Source organism: Mustela putorius, unplaced genomic scaffold (assembly GCF_011764305.1).
Source record: "Mustela putorius furo isolate JIRA1106 unplaced genomic scaffold, ASM1176430v1.1 tig00003932_pilon_pilon_pilon:0A:0A, whole genome shotgun sequence".
Classification (NCBI taxonomy): Eukaryota; Metazoa; Chordata; class Mammalia; order Carnivora; family Mustelidae; genus Mustela; species Mustela putorius.
This window is the reverse complement of record NW_025422077.1, coordinates 8397301-8411597: the sequence shown is the minus strand read 5'-3', so window position 1 is coordinate 8411597 and position 14297 is coordinate 8397301. Positions and strand designations below refer to the sequence as shown.

General features: G+C 37.7%; 1 protein-coding gene across 17 annotated transcripts in view; it reads left to right on the top strand.

Moving 5' to 3' along the window:
* Positions 1–14297, top strand: part of SORBS2 (sorbin and SH3 domain containing 2) — a 138127-nt gene that overhangs the window by 48711 nt on the left and 75119 nt on the right. For 9 of the 17 annotated variants that reach the window (XM_013059008.2, XM_013059003.2, XM_045069415.1 and 6 more), the window contains exons 4-6: positions 5358–5384; positions 5627–5751; positions 6575–7216. In XM_013059008.2, coding sequence (XP_012914462.1) covers positions 5358–5384; positions 5627–5751; positions 6575–7216 — 794 coding nt within the window. The remainder of the gene's footprint in view (positions 1–5357; positions 5385–5626; positions 5752–6574; positions 7217–14297) is intronic. The other 8 variants (XM_013059006.2, XM_013059005.2, XM_013059004.2 and 5 more) reach the window with 2 other exon arrangements.

Below are 14297 nucleotides of genomic sequence, written 5' to 3'. Positions count from 1 at the left end.
TTTTTTTTAAATTGTTTAAAAACTAATTAAAAAACAACAGTCACCTGCCAAAAATGTGTTGAGGAACAACTACAAATGTTAATAACTATTTAAGTGGGTTTTTTTTCCCTCTCATGAGTTAAAGTAATAGAATATTTAGTTAAGATAACTCGCAGGTGCTTTAGTTGTTTTTCACCTAAAAACTGCTGGGGGGGTGCGGTGGGCATCCACGGGGTGAGGGGACAGCGGGCAGGAAAAGGGATTTGCAGGAAAGTGAATTGTTATTAATTCACTTCTTCACCAAAGGTCACACAAAAAAATGGGATCAAATATTAGTTTTGAAAAAGACCTTAAAACATCTTTTAATCTAATCTGCAAAGACCCTTCTAATGTAAATTTTTAAACATCTTGGTCCAGTAAGGAGGAGCGCCTACCCACAGATATAGATAAATCTGTAGAAAGTAGTTGGGAGTGTGACCTTTCGGCCTCCCCTGATGTGTGTCTCTTTATGACTTACACCGGTGGGTACAGTCTGCACTGAGAGGGGTTACTGATATGAAGGATCAAAGGGAACCCAGCAACCCCCACGACCTGACATAGGGCTATACCTTCTCGTGACTGATTGGTTGGTTGGCTGGTTGGTTAGTGGGTGTTTCCTTGTTTTTTCTTTATAATATTTGTGGGTTTGGGAAAAGTTGGAGAGAGATAGTGTTTAAATAATTTTAATCTACACTGTGCCTAGCAGTGTCTTTTACACACATAAATTTAGTAGTTAATTAATACTGAAGATGTCCTTGGTTAAAGCCCTGTTGATCCTAGGCAGCCATGTTGAGGAAAAAAATAGGCTTTCACGTGTAGAATTCCCACCCTTACTCACCACCACCTCCAGTTCACAAATGGTTAAATACCAGTCCAGGTGGTTCCATAATACAGTGCATTTTAAGAAACAAATTACATTGCAATGTGTATAGTATGATATCATTTTGGTTAAGAAAAATCTCTCTATATGTTTGTTCGTGTGTGTATGCCCATGGGAAAATGTTAGAAAAACTCAAATGTGGATACCTGAGGGAAATGGGAATGAAGGAAGAAGAAAACAAACAAACAAACAGATTAAATAAATAAATAGAATTCTAGGGCCAGCAGGTAGCTGGAATGCCAAACCACAAATATCATTGAAATTTCAACCAAGTAAAATTCTGTCCCAAGCTACTCGGATGTGGACCCCTTTGCGTGTCCCATTTGGGAACATGGCACTATTTCAACAATGCCAACTTGTTATGATTTACAAAAGTAACCACAAAAGAAATAACAGTAGATTGAAATAGAGATCGCCATTCTGGAGAGTCAAAACTAGAATATCAATTTCATTTCACTCAACTTAGTGGAAAAATTGTAATGCTTCAGAATCAAAATAACAGAAAAGATTTAATACTTTAGGAACGTGAAATAATCTTCAGTAGTAAAAGTAGGTAATGGCTCTGGACGATTTAAACTTTTGTATCACTAGGAGTAAGACCTCTAGAGAATGAAGTCCCTTGAACTTTGTTTATTGTTACATGAGAAATGGATCTCTTTTGTATTAATTAGACACATGAGATATGATTCCCTTTGCAAGGAAGTTTTAATTACATTTTGAAGAAAATTATATTTTCTGCCTCTTTATGTCTCTTATAGTATGTGGTAGCCTTCACAAGAACTTATTTGACACAGTGTCTTTTTGTGAATCAAAGGGGAGTTAGTAAATATTTACTACATCAGATATTATTAAAATAAAACAACCTTTAAGCAAAAGACCACCTCCACAAAGGATTCTTAGCTTCCCTCCATCCACCCTCAGGTCACAAAGTCAGGACGAGTCATTGATTATTTATCCCTTAAATCAGTGTGTCTTGGTCAACTCTTTAGGAGTAAAGTCCCAATGGACAATTCATAGCATACCCTGATGTTTTCAACCTAAGCTAGAACCACAGCAATGACTATGGTGACCGTTTTATTTTACCAAAACGCTTGTCAGTCTAAAATAACACTGATTTGGTGGTACACTATGGTGACTGAGTCCGGCCAACACCACCCATGTGTTTTATACATGGCCTTAGGAAATGTCATCTGTTTGTACCTCAAGTTTCTTTTCTTTAAAAAAGAATTATTTGTCCTTTTCCTACCTCTCTAAGAACTTAATCATTTCCCAAACTCACAAGGATTTGTCATAATTCAATAAGAGTAAATGAAGAAAATAAATAAAATGGCTTATCACAGTACTTAGAAACACAGTAGGCATTCAATTAGTTGAATTAATATGTTCAATTAATTTTTGCAAAGCATTTGAGCTCTCTAAAGAAAGGAGCTATAAGCATTAAAATCATCATAATTTTCGAGAAAAGTATAGTTTATAATGTGTAGTATAGCATACCAGTTAAGAGGCATTTAAATAAAACCTCAGAGTAAAGATTACAATGTAACAGGTACCACCAACACAGCTACATAAAAATCATAATGTTGGAATCATAAAATCAGAAAGGACCTTTGAGGGCCTCCAGCCCCATCCCCAAACTGAGTCAGGAATGCTTTGCCAACTTCTGCAACAAGTGTCCACCACTTTCTGTCTGGACATGGGGAACATTCATTGTATCAGTGAAGACCGCTTATAGTTTTTAATTCTCACAGACAGTATTTATATTCATATGCAAAATAGCCAGGGAATGATAAATATGTCCCATTTATTCATTCTTGAATTTTCAGAGAAGCAATGACCATCAACTAAGGAATACCAGAAATCAAAGCCTCTGATCCCTAGGATTTTCACGAGTGAACAAGAAACTGGGCAAAACCATTTTCACCATGAATCTGCCAAATCGTTTACATGCTAGATCTGTTTTGTTTTGTTTTGAACCAATGTTCTCTTTACTTGACATGGTCCCAGGATGCTTTCTGTCACCTGCTCCAAGCCACACTTGTCCTCCCTCCCTAAGCTTTCTAGGCAGAAATTAAATAAAAGCAAGTCGATGGTGAATAGTATTCATGCGGGATGGTATTTATCTTTCAGGGCCTCTGAAGAATTATAATAAAATAGCAAATCAGGATTGGGCATATTAAATATATAAATATGCTAAATATATTATGTTCATATCTATAAAAAATTATATAAATATATAAATGTATTGGTTAAATTGAATATAACTGGTTTATGTTAAAAAAAAAAAAAAGCAAACATTGTACATGTGAGTATCCTTAAGAGACCACCCACTTAAAGGTAGACTTTAATCATTAAGACTCATTAAAATACAGGTTCATCCTGAAGTTTTAATCCATGGCTGTTTTTTTCCCTTCTCCTTGCTCATAATTCTACACACTTGTGTCTACCATGTTAATCAGGGCTCAGTAGAGTTCATCTATATTATTATTTTTTAATTTGAGTATAGTTTTAAAAGCTCACCATTCTTAATATGTCATATTTCCTGTAGCAGAGGTACAGTTTCATTTGGAAATCCTGGGCCCAGTACAGGGGGAGAGAGAGGCTTCTGGTGGAGCTCAGAGTGACTGTCCTCTGAGTCTCACACTTAATGTTTACCCCACTATAGTTTTCATAATCTCCCATATGGTCACCAGTAAGAAGAAACAGAGCTGCCCCCTCCACAAACTGTCAATTAAAGGGAGTTTATTTCAAGTGTCTTTCAAATCTGCTCAATCAATATACCTTCCCCCACTACACCACATCTGTACCCCTTCCGTGCCCAGCACATACCCACACATCCTTCCTTATGAGCTCAGTTTATCAAACTAAGAGTGAAATAAACTCCCTATTCTTAAGCAAATAATTATAAGATAAATAACAATAATTCATGCTTCTTCCCCTTTCAGTGCCTTTCCCTCAAGTCCCAAAATGTGTTCCTTGTCACAAATAGTATGTGATGTGCAGGTGGTCAGGACATCTCTCTCCCTGAGTGCTCCAAAGCAGAATTCTAACGATTGTATTGCTACCCTTTTTGTCTTCTTTATGAAGTCCTCATCATTATTTAAGTGATAGAGAATTTCCATCACTTCTGCTTACATTAAATCTTAGAAATAGAGTCCAGTAAGCATTCCACATATAACTCTTGAAAGTTATTTTTTACTTTGCAGTACCCATTTTATTACTTTGATTTTGAATTCATTGGAGATAAATTTTGCTAAATTAGCTATTACCATAAAGGATAAAGATTTAATAGTGTTCTCTAACTCACCTGAGCTGGAGACATGGTAATGTACTCTGTACGAATTCACATTTCTTTGATTTGGAAAGAATATCAAATATTTGATCTAAAAATCAAACTCACTTCTCAACTCATTTTTATCACTCCAAATTCATGTGTTTAGATTTCAAAATATAAGAAAGAAAAGGACGAGTCCTTTCATATGTAACATTCATGTTCTATTAGGCATTGAAATACAGCAGTTTAATCATGGTCTCAGGGATCCTGCGGGAGGAGTTCAGGATTGGACAGATCAGCCTGGATGACCATGCTTCATGCTTGGTCCTTTCTAAATGTCAGGCTTTATATTTCTATGTGAAGTTGGCCATGTGGTAATAAAGAGCCAAACAATGCCAACAGATTACCTCAAGTGTGCATAAGTTACGGAAGATTCTTGAATGTATAATTTGAATAAAACCAATAGTCATTGAGTCTCTTTCCAACTGCATTATCAAAAGCAATTTATTAATACCAGAACTCATTTTCCACAGCTTACCACAAGACAATGGAATATATTGTAATAACTCTTTTACATTTGAATACAAAATGACTTTAAAACGGTGCTAAGGAGAAAATTCAAAGTCTGGAGTAGAGAAATATTTGAAAATATCACATAATATGGTAGAAACAAGTACACTTTCTTAAAGTACAAAAATGAATTGCAAGCTACAAAAAATCGATTACTATCCAACACAGGAGTTGTGTATGGTCAGTAACACAGGAGCACTAGAAGCTAGGTACCTGGTATTGATTTAATGCTTGGAGAAAATCATCACTGCTTACAAACTAGATTCCTTTTGATCCTTTAATTTGGTATTTTAAAATTCACACATCCAGCTTGGGCAAAAATACGATAGAATTACGTGGTTGCAATATTATTGAAGGAAAAAAAATCAGTGTTTGTCATATGTGTCAATTACATAATTACATATTTTATTTAATGAATGATACTTTCATGGAAATAAAAATAAATGCACAAACCTCCCATTTAGTACATTTGAGTTACTTTGAGGCTTAGAAATGAGATAATGTTTGCAAAAAAAAAAAAAAAAAAAAAAGTGGATGTGGCTTTTTGCCAAATGGTCTTTACTGGATTATTCACTTCTTTTTCCCTAGTAGTAATGTCAACATTTCTTTTTCTTTTAGGGCGTGATTCTCAGTCACCAGACTCAGGTACAGAAAAGCTACTCTGAATAATCATTACATTTGTTGTGAGATTTTCTTAACATATTCGTAGTCACATTGTTGACCTCATAGTAAACTTCAATTGCATATACGATTATGTCTATTAAACTGAATTTAATTTCTAAAAACAAATCTTCAATTTTGAAAATAGAAATAAATTTTACCCCCTAAAAAATGTTAAAAGTGAACATAGATATTTTTGTATCCAATTTGTTTTCCCTTAATGAAAGCTTGGAGATCTTACAATGATCGAAATCAAGAGACACTGAACGGAGATGCTACATATTCCTCTCTTGCAGCAAAAGGTTTCAGAAGTGTTCGACCAAACTTACAAGAAAAAAAGTCACCAACTCAGGTAATCCTGCACACTCTTGTCTATGGTGTTATGTGAAAGCAACGTTTTTAGACTGTGCCCTAGACCCTTTCTCTAGTAACAGGTGCATATTTGGATACCTATTTTATCTTTAATGTTTTGGGTTTGTATTTGTATTCCTTGCCAACCTTATATTTACAACATAGAAGACATGTTTTAAGTTTCAAAACAGGTTTTGTGGGGTTTTATTTTGAATTCAGCTCATAAAAGTAGATCACTTTCTAACATACTGTTAACCATATTTTCTAATTTTTATAAAGCTGTTAGCTGATGTTTGGATTTCAAAGTTTTGAGGTCAGCAATATGTTATTTATTCAATAAACATAAATCATGCAACTGTTTATTATATTAACTAAAAGAACACTGTGTTGGAGATATTAGCAAAATGGTGTCCCAAAGGTGGACAATGTTATTGAAACAATGTGACTAAACATACAGTACCTATACCTCAAAGTCTAAAACTATGCATATACCTCAAGGCCTAAAAATATGCCAAGAGAACACATGTTCAGTTTTAACATAATTTTCAAGAATATAATGGAGACAAACTTCATAATGTATTCTGTCTAAAAACTATTTTCTCCCAGAAGGCAACTATTGATAATAAGTTAAAATGCATTCTAAACAGAATGAAAATGATCATTTAATCTAGTCAATAAAATGTTTAGAATAAGAAGAAGGTACGCCATTGCTTTACTTTCTTTAAGGGTAAGGTTGACACTAGTTTCTACAGTTACTAACTTTGACTTTCTCTCTGTTTTTCCTTCAACATTATTTCTCTCTCCGGATGTTTTTGGCAATCCAGGCACCCTTTCCACCACCCAGAAAAGAGAGCTCTTGTAGCTCTTTGATAACCAATCACCAAAAGTGTGACATTTTAGACCAATTAGTAACTAACACACAAACTCCCTCCTGTACAAAGTACTCTACTAACAAAAAACCTCTTGAGGGAATTATGTATTCTCATGACGACTCTAACCAGACAATTGTATATTCGGAAGAATCTAACACAACTGTGTCGTATACACAAAAAATCACTAACCCGCTACCAATAGCTGCCAGCACTGGTCCCCTATCAAATGCTGATATCAGCACTCCATTTCTACAAGAAGACTACACACAAGATTCTCAGACTCGAAGAATTTCTACATTGAAACTAATCCATAACCAGGATCTAGGAAGCAGTGTCCACTTTAATACTCCACAGTTCTCTCAGTCTGTGGAAGTCCCTTCATTTCTCAAAAGGCCTTGCTCACCACCCCCTAACCCAGTGCCTGAGATACACACAGCATCTCTTTCTATTCAGATAAATCCCGTTTCAGGACATGATCCTGAAAGCCACAAACAGCTACCTGAGCTTTCTCCAGAGACTACAAAGATACCTCTTCCGCAAGAGAGACAAAAATCTGCAGTTGCTGCGGCCTCCCAGTCCTCAGACTGCCGGGTGGTACATTACACTTTCCAATCTCTTCTTACAGGTGTTCCGTAGAGACCCTAACTCTTTTGGTTTGGGCTTCTTATATAACCTAATGCTTTGTAGTTTCAAGCAGGAAGGGAAAGGAGAAAGAAACCATCTTCCTCAACTTTCTAGTTAAAACCCCACTAAATTCATCAATAAATTTCTAGGTACCTTTTATTTAAAAAACAGTAATATATATCAATATATGTTGTGTATGTATGTAGACATGTACACACACAGATCTTTTATCCAGAAATCATGTTCCAAAATTTCTTCCTTCTAAGTATTTATTAGAAGTCAATAATGGATTGGTTACCCTCGACGCTGCAAACCACTTCAGTGCTCAAAGTACTTTTAAGTTTTACAGAAATATATTTTTTAAAGATTTTATTTATTTATCTGACAGACAGAGATCACAAGTAGGCAGAGAGGCAGGCAGAGAGAGAGAGGAGGAAGCAGGCTCCCTGCTGAGCAGAGAGCCTGATGCGGGGCTTGATCCCAGGACCCTGAGACCATGACCTGAGCCGAAGGCAGATGCCTTAACCCACTGAGCCACCCAGGCGCCCCTACAGAAATATTTTTATACCAGACCTCTGAGTACCTAGATTTACTTTATTTACATATACCAAGTCTCTCAAAATAATTAGCAATTATAATTTATTTTGGCAGGAAACATGTATCTTAATTCAACCAGTGCTTATTTATTCCTTTGTAGCTCAGTATTTATTTTCACTGAACCTTGATCAATTCCCACTTCTTAAAATTTATTTCAGAAAGTATATTCATCAATCTTCAATTACCCAAAGAGTTAGGAATTAAATTTTTATTTCCATGTAAGTAAAATTTTCTCATAGTGTCATTCTGCTGACATTTATTCATCATTTAGAAGAGAAATGTGTTGGGGCGCCTGGGTGGCTCAGTGGGTTAAGCCGCTGCCTTCGGCTCAGGTCATGATCTCAGGGTCCTGGGATCGAGTCCCACATCGGGCTCTCTGCTCAGGAGGGAGCCTGCTTCCCTCTCTCTCTCTCTCTGCCTGCCTCTCCATCTACTTGTGATTTCTCCCTGTCAAAAAATAAATAAAATCTTAAAAAAAAAAAAAAAAAAGAAGAGAAATGTGTTCTTGATTTCTGCACAACGGCATAGTGTTAAGAGCATGAGCTTTAAGGATAAACAGATTTCAGTTCAATTCCAACCCTCCCCCCACCTGTAAAGCAGAAACCTTAAGCTTAGATGATTAAAAAGACAAATGGGTGATTTCATACCACTGCTAAAATATCTCCATCAGCTAACTGTGACAGGCAAAATTAATTCACTAGAGAAAGTTCTTTGAATTAAGGTAATATCTTTGGAAAGCCTCCTATAAAATATGACAATAATTATAATAGCAACTAACAAATACTAAGAGTTTATTATATACAGGTCCTGTTATAGCTTGTGTGTATTTATTAATAACTTCCACAATCTCATGAGGTAGGGAGCAAAATCAAGACACTACAGACAGGGTTCTGCCAGTGTCAGGGAGTAAACTTTTGTCTGGGGACACCTGCCTCCAAGAAACAAGGGTAGGAGAAGTCATAGCAACACCATTACATTAACAACTTGGGTTACTCATCTAGCATAGTTTGGTTCTTCTAAATGTTTTATTATGCTTGAAAACTCAAGTTTGATAATTTCCTTTTTCCATGGGTTTTTTCACTATCCATGCTGACCAGTGATAGTTGATTTCATTACATAATCCCCAGAGAATCAGATGATCCACAAATTAAGATTTGAGACCCTCTCACTTTTTTTTCACTCAACAATTATTTATTATTCATCTACTATGTGTCAAGTCTATTCTAGTCACAGAGCTGTATTTGAAACCATTGATATTTAAAATCTTGCCAGGGAGAGGCAAACATTAACAGAAACTTACATAAGTAGATTACCTACATCGGGAAGGAAATTATGTTAATAACTAAGCGCTGCTTAGCAGGGATCTGGGGAGGAGAGTCCATGTTACTTAGGACAGTCAAAGAATCCTCACTGAGAAGACAGAATAGTTTAAAGGGGGAAGCCCTTTCCTGCAAGAGAGAGCATCTAGTGTCAAGGCTTCCGAGCTGAAGTATGCTGGGGGTGCTTGAGGACCGGAAGGAAGCCAGTGGAAAGAAGAGGGAGAAAATAAGGTGTAGAGTAAGCAGAGGTGAAGTCAGAGGTCACAGAGGCCAGATGACAGTAATCCCTGGAAGCCACTGCAGGATTTTTAACTTGTATTCTCAGTAAAAAATGGAGGTCACTGGGAGATTTGGAACTGCCACAATTGTTCTTGGACTCATCATCTAATTGAATCACTCTGGCAGCTCGGTTGAGAGCAAACTATAGTGGGGCAAGAAGGAGAGTAGGCAAGCCAGTCAGGTGGCTCTTGCAACTAAGTAACAAATGATGGTGGCTCAAAACAGGATGGAAGCAATGAAGGTGGGGAGAAATTGGATTCTGATTGTATTTTGAAAATGGAGAAAAGAGGACTTGCTGACAGACTGGCTTTGTGTGGGACATGAGAGCAAGAAAAGAGTTGACATTGACTCCAAGGTATTGAGTCATTGCAACTGAGAAGGATGGAATTTGCCATCCTATGTCCATGGAGACTGGATAACTGTGGGTAGAGCAAGTTTGAAGAAAGTTCAGAGGTTCCATTTGGGACATGGTAAGTTTGAGATGTCTATTAGATGTCCCCATGGAGAGGTCAAGTATGAAATCCAAAATAGGAGTCTGACATTCTGGTGAAGGGTCTAGGTTGGAGATATAAACCATCAGGCTCTGGATGGTTTTTGTAGGCAAGAGACTGAATGAGATCACCAGGGCATGAGTACAGAGAAAACAGGAAGCCCAAGGACTGAGCCCAAGAGCATTGTCATAGCAAGAAGAGGAACCAGCAAAGGAGACTAGAAGGAGCATCTGCTAAGGGAGGAAGAAACCCAGGACCTGTGGTGTCCTAAAAGCCCAGCCAAGAAAGTGTATGGAGAAGGGAACTGTTAACTGCACAAATACTGCTGATAGGGCAAGTGTATGATGAGCCCTGCTAACTCATCCTTGACTTAGTGGTGGGGACAGAGACTTTCTCAGATGGGGCTTAAGAGAGAGTAGGAGAAGAGCAATTGGAAAGACATCCTTTCAAGGTGTGAGTATTGTAAGCTCTTTCATCTAGTTATTCCCCATCCCTAAGTCTCAGTCCTTCATCTGTAAAATGGGGATAATAATGGCATTCATCTTATAGCACCACAGTGAGATTTGAATAAGATACTGTGTATAAGGAATTCAGCGTAGTGCCTGCTACATAGTAATCCCTCATTATGTAGTAGTTGTTTTTGTTTTTTAAATAATACCCTTTGAGGGTATTTGGGGCACCCTGATGGTTCAGTTGGTTAAGTGTCCTACTCTTGGTTTCGACCCAGGTCATCATCTCAGGTTCCTGAGACTGAGCCTCCGATCAACTCAGTTCTCAGTGCGGAGTCTCCTTGAAATTTTCTCTCTCTCTCTCTACCTCTCCCCCAGCCCCGCCTCTGCTCACGCTCACTTGCTTTCTTGCTCAAATAAATAAATGAATAAAATCTTTTTAAAAATATAAAAAATAAATTAATATCCCTTTTCCAAACTCTGCATCTGATTGGGAAAAGGAAATATATTGTTTTCAACAATACATTTTTACTTCACCTGATATGTAATTTGTTCCAAATGTCTTCTACAGCCCTTTTTCAGAAGGTGGCCTAACATTGTTGCAGTTTTGACTTTTTTTTTTTTTTTTTTTTTTGGTACCAAGACTATTTAACATGATATCTACCCTTTTAACAAATTTTGAAGTGTCCAATACTGTATCACTAAGTACAGCCACAGTGTGGTAGGGCAGATCTCCAGAACATATTCATCGGGCATAACTGAAACTTTACCCCTGTTGAACAGCAGCCGTTCTTCCCACCCCCACCCCTGCGCCTGGGAACCAGCATTCTACTCTGGCTCCTCGGAGTTTGACCATTTTAGATACGTCATGTAAATGGAATCATTCAATGTTTGTCCTTCTATGACTGGCTTATTTCACGGAGCACAATGTCCTCAAGGTTCATCCGTGTGACAAGACTTCTTTCTTTCCTAAGACCAAATAACATTCCACTGCATCTGTATACCACATTTTCTCGATCCGTTCATCTACCGATCTAAGCTGTTTCCAAATCTTGCCTGTTCTGTTATGTCGGAGTTTTTTTTTAAGATTATTTGTTTATTTATTTGACAGACAGAGATCACAAGTAGACAGAGAGGTAGGCAGAGAGAGAGGAAGGGAAGCAGGCTCCCCGCTGAGCAGAGAGCCCGATGCGGGGCTCGATCCCAGGACCCTGGGATCATGACCTGAGCCAAAGGCAGAGGCTTTAACCCACTGAGCCACCGAGGTGCCCCCTGATATGTCGTTTTTAAGTCTCATTTTCCATGTGATGGCCTTTCACAGTGGTGACCTTTTCATTTTAAATACTTACATTCCACATTCTAGCAAGAACTCTCATTAAACACTGGGAGCTATAAGTTACACTCTGTGAGTCAGGCTGATAAAGGTTCTATTAAAAACAAAAATTCTCTATGCTGAGAACTGAAAAGGAAACTTCAGTGTCCTACAACTTTCATTTACTTTTTGTTTGTTTGTTTTTATTAAAGTCTGGCCATGGATTTAAGAAGAAAACAGCAACCTACTTTTAGGCATTTTAACTCTCTCCTTATTTGATGACATACTGCTTTATAAACTTCACACATTTTAGTTTTCTTCTTACAAAGTTATGAATAGAGAGAACACAAAATGAGGTGTGTTCCTCTTCTGTTACTGTGGGAACAGATATCCTGTTGCTAAAAATGTCACATTGTTCTTCAATGTCAGATAAGTGAAGGTCTAAGCCAGAAGCTTTGAAAAGACAGCAAAAGCAACACCCTGAGCCTTTTCCCTGGCATTTGCGAATGCTGTGCCCTTTGCTTCAGGAAGATAAACTCAACCCTTCTATTATGAAATAATATAATCAGTCATTTGCCAAAGCCTTACTTTCACAGCTGCTGCGGCACACGTGAGGAGGATTTGTCTCATTGTCATGTAGGAGAAGAAAAGTCATCTCTTTTGCCCCACGGGATGAAGATGGATAAGTTAAGGCAGGTAGAATCATGGACAAATGTCAGCAGTGCAGAATGATAGGAAAGTTACAGAATGTAGAGTAGGCTTTCTAGACCAATCCCATCAAGACCAGCCCAGATCACTCACCTATGCCATCAGGTGGGCCAACCAATATCCCACTTCTTCTTCTCCATTGGTCTGCTATGCTATTAGTTGATCAGGTCTTTGGCAGTTTCATCATCTAATGTATGTTGTGTGAATTTTTGAGTGATTGACCAGAAGAGCACATTCTAGAGCCCAATATGAATTTAGAAATCACTGAGGATCTCCTCCACAGAACCTCCAAACCAGTGAACGTGAACCTCTTCTTGAATACACTTGGGCATGAAGAGCTCAGTCACTTTCAGAAGCAGCTCTGCAGGGCTCAAGCCATTGTTGGGTCTAATTACAAGAAAGTATTTATAATATTGAGTCATAATCTGCCTTAACTTCTGCATATTCTTCCCACAGAGCAAAAGAGATGAAGTTCTCTCCCTTTTCTATACGACAGTTTTCATATTTTTGTTCTCTCTACCCTACTCTTTGCTTTGTGCAAAGCATGCCTGTGCCTTCCAAGCATTTCAAATTTTTTTTTTAAAAAATGACTCATTTATGGAGAGCTATGGCAACACACCAGACACTGGTTACATTTCCACACCTGATTCTCACGAGCTTTAGGAGGTGAGTTTTATTCATGTCCCCATTTTGCACACAAAGAAGTTGAGGCCCAGGGAGGTGACAGGACCTGCCCCAGTCTGTCTGACTCCAGATCCACACAGGTCAACCAGTAGCTTCCACAACCTCTGTTTTCTGATATAACTTGACTCTTGAACCTTTCTGGCACCGTTCTTAAAATATGACACCTTCCCATGATTCAAAATCATATTCCCCGTCTGAGTACAGAGGACTTGCAACTATAGATAGCTTTTTTTTTCTTTTGGCTACTAAGTTCATTTTATTTTTAATTTGGCCACTTTGAGGAGGAACATGCCTTCTCCACCCTAACATGGTCCAACAACTCCTTCTTATCTAACACCTCGTCCGATCTGCACATTCTGGGTACATTCCTAGCCCAGGGTAGTCACCTGAGTTGGCTAGGCCTGCCTGCCACTGATACACCTTTTCCAGTGCAAACACTCATCTTCCATGAGTCTCCTTGCTCCTTAATTCCTCAAGGAGCCTAACCTAGAGTTAGTGATCTCTTTCATCAACAGCTTCCCTTTAGCATTCTGGGTTGAATTCATTTGAACCAAGATGTTCAATGCTATTCTGAATAACCAAATGCTATCTCTTAGAAAATTAACTGTCTTGGAGTTTAAGTGCTGTCCCTTTCATTTATAGAAACCAGGCAGCAACAAACTGGTGTTTCTAGCTCCTCCCTCCCTCACAGTTCAACAGTTGGAAAAAAGTAAAAAGGAACATATACCAACAAAAGTTCATGTGACTTAGCCTAGAGTCAAAGACCTTAACCTTATATGTCTTGAAAAGATGGAGACACAAAAGATGGTTTTTTGCAGTCATCTGTCTGTCTGCCACCCAATTCAGTAGGAAAAAAAAAATTACTCTTATTTTAAGTTAATTTTTCCTACTCAAAGTAATCCAGATTAATAACATATTTCCTCTCCCCTCTTCAGGTTCTTTCTCCTCTTACCACATTCTCCTCAGAGAAACATGTATAATGTGGTTTTCTCTCCTGATATCTCTGAGAGAGAATTTCATTAATGAGGAGATTCAAAGTGAAAAACTAGTCTAAGACATAATTTACATCTCTATGGCAGGATATTTCCAAGCTTTGTGTAGGTAGCCTGTAGAGCTCATTTTTTTTCGTTTTGTCTATAGCAATTTAAGTGTGGTGTGACTCACCAAGTGTTATTTCATCTGTTACACACACATATATTAAGACTTAAAATT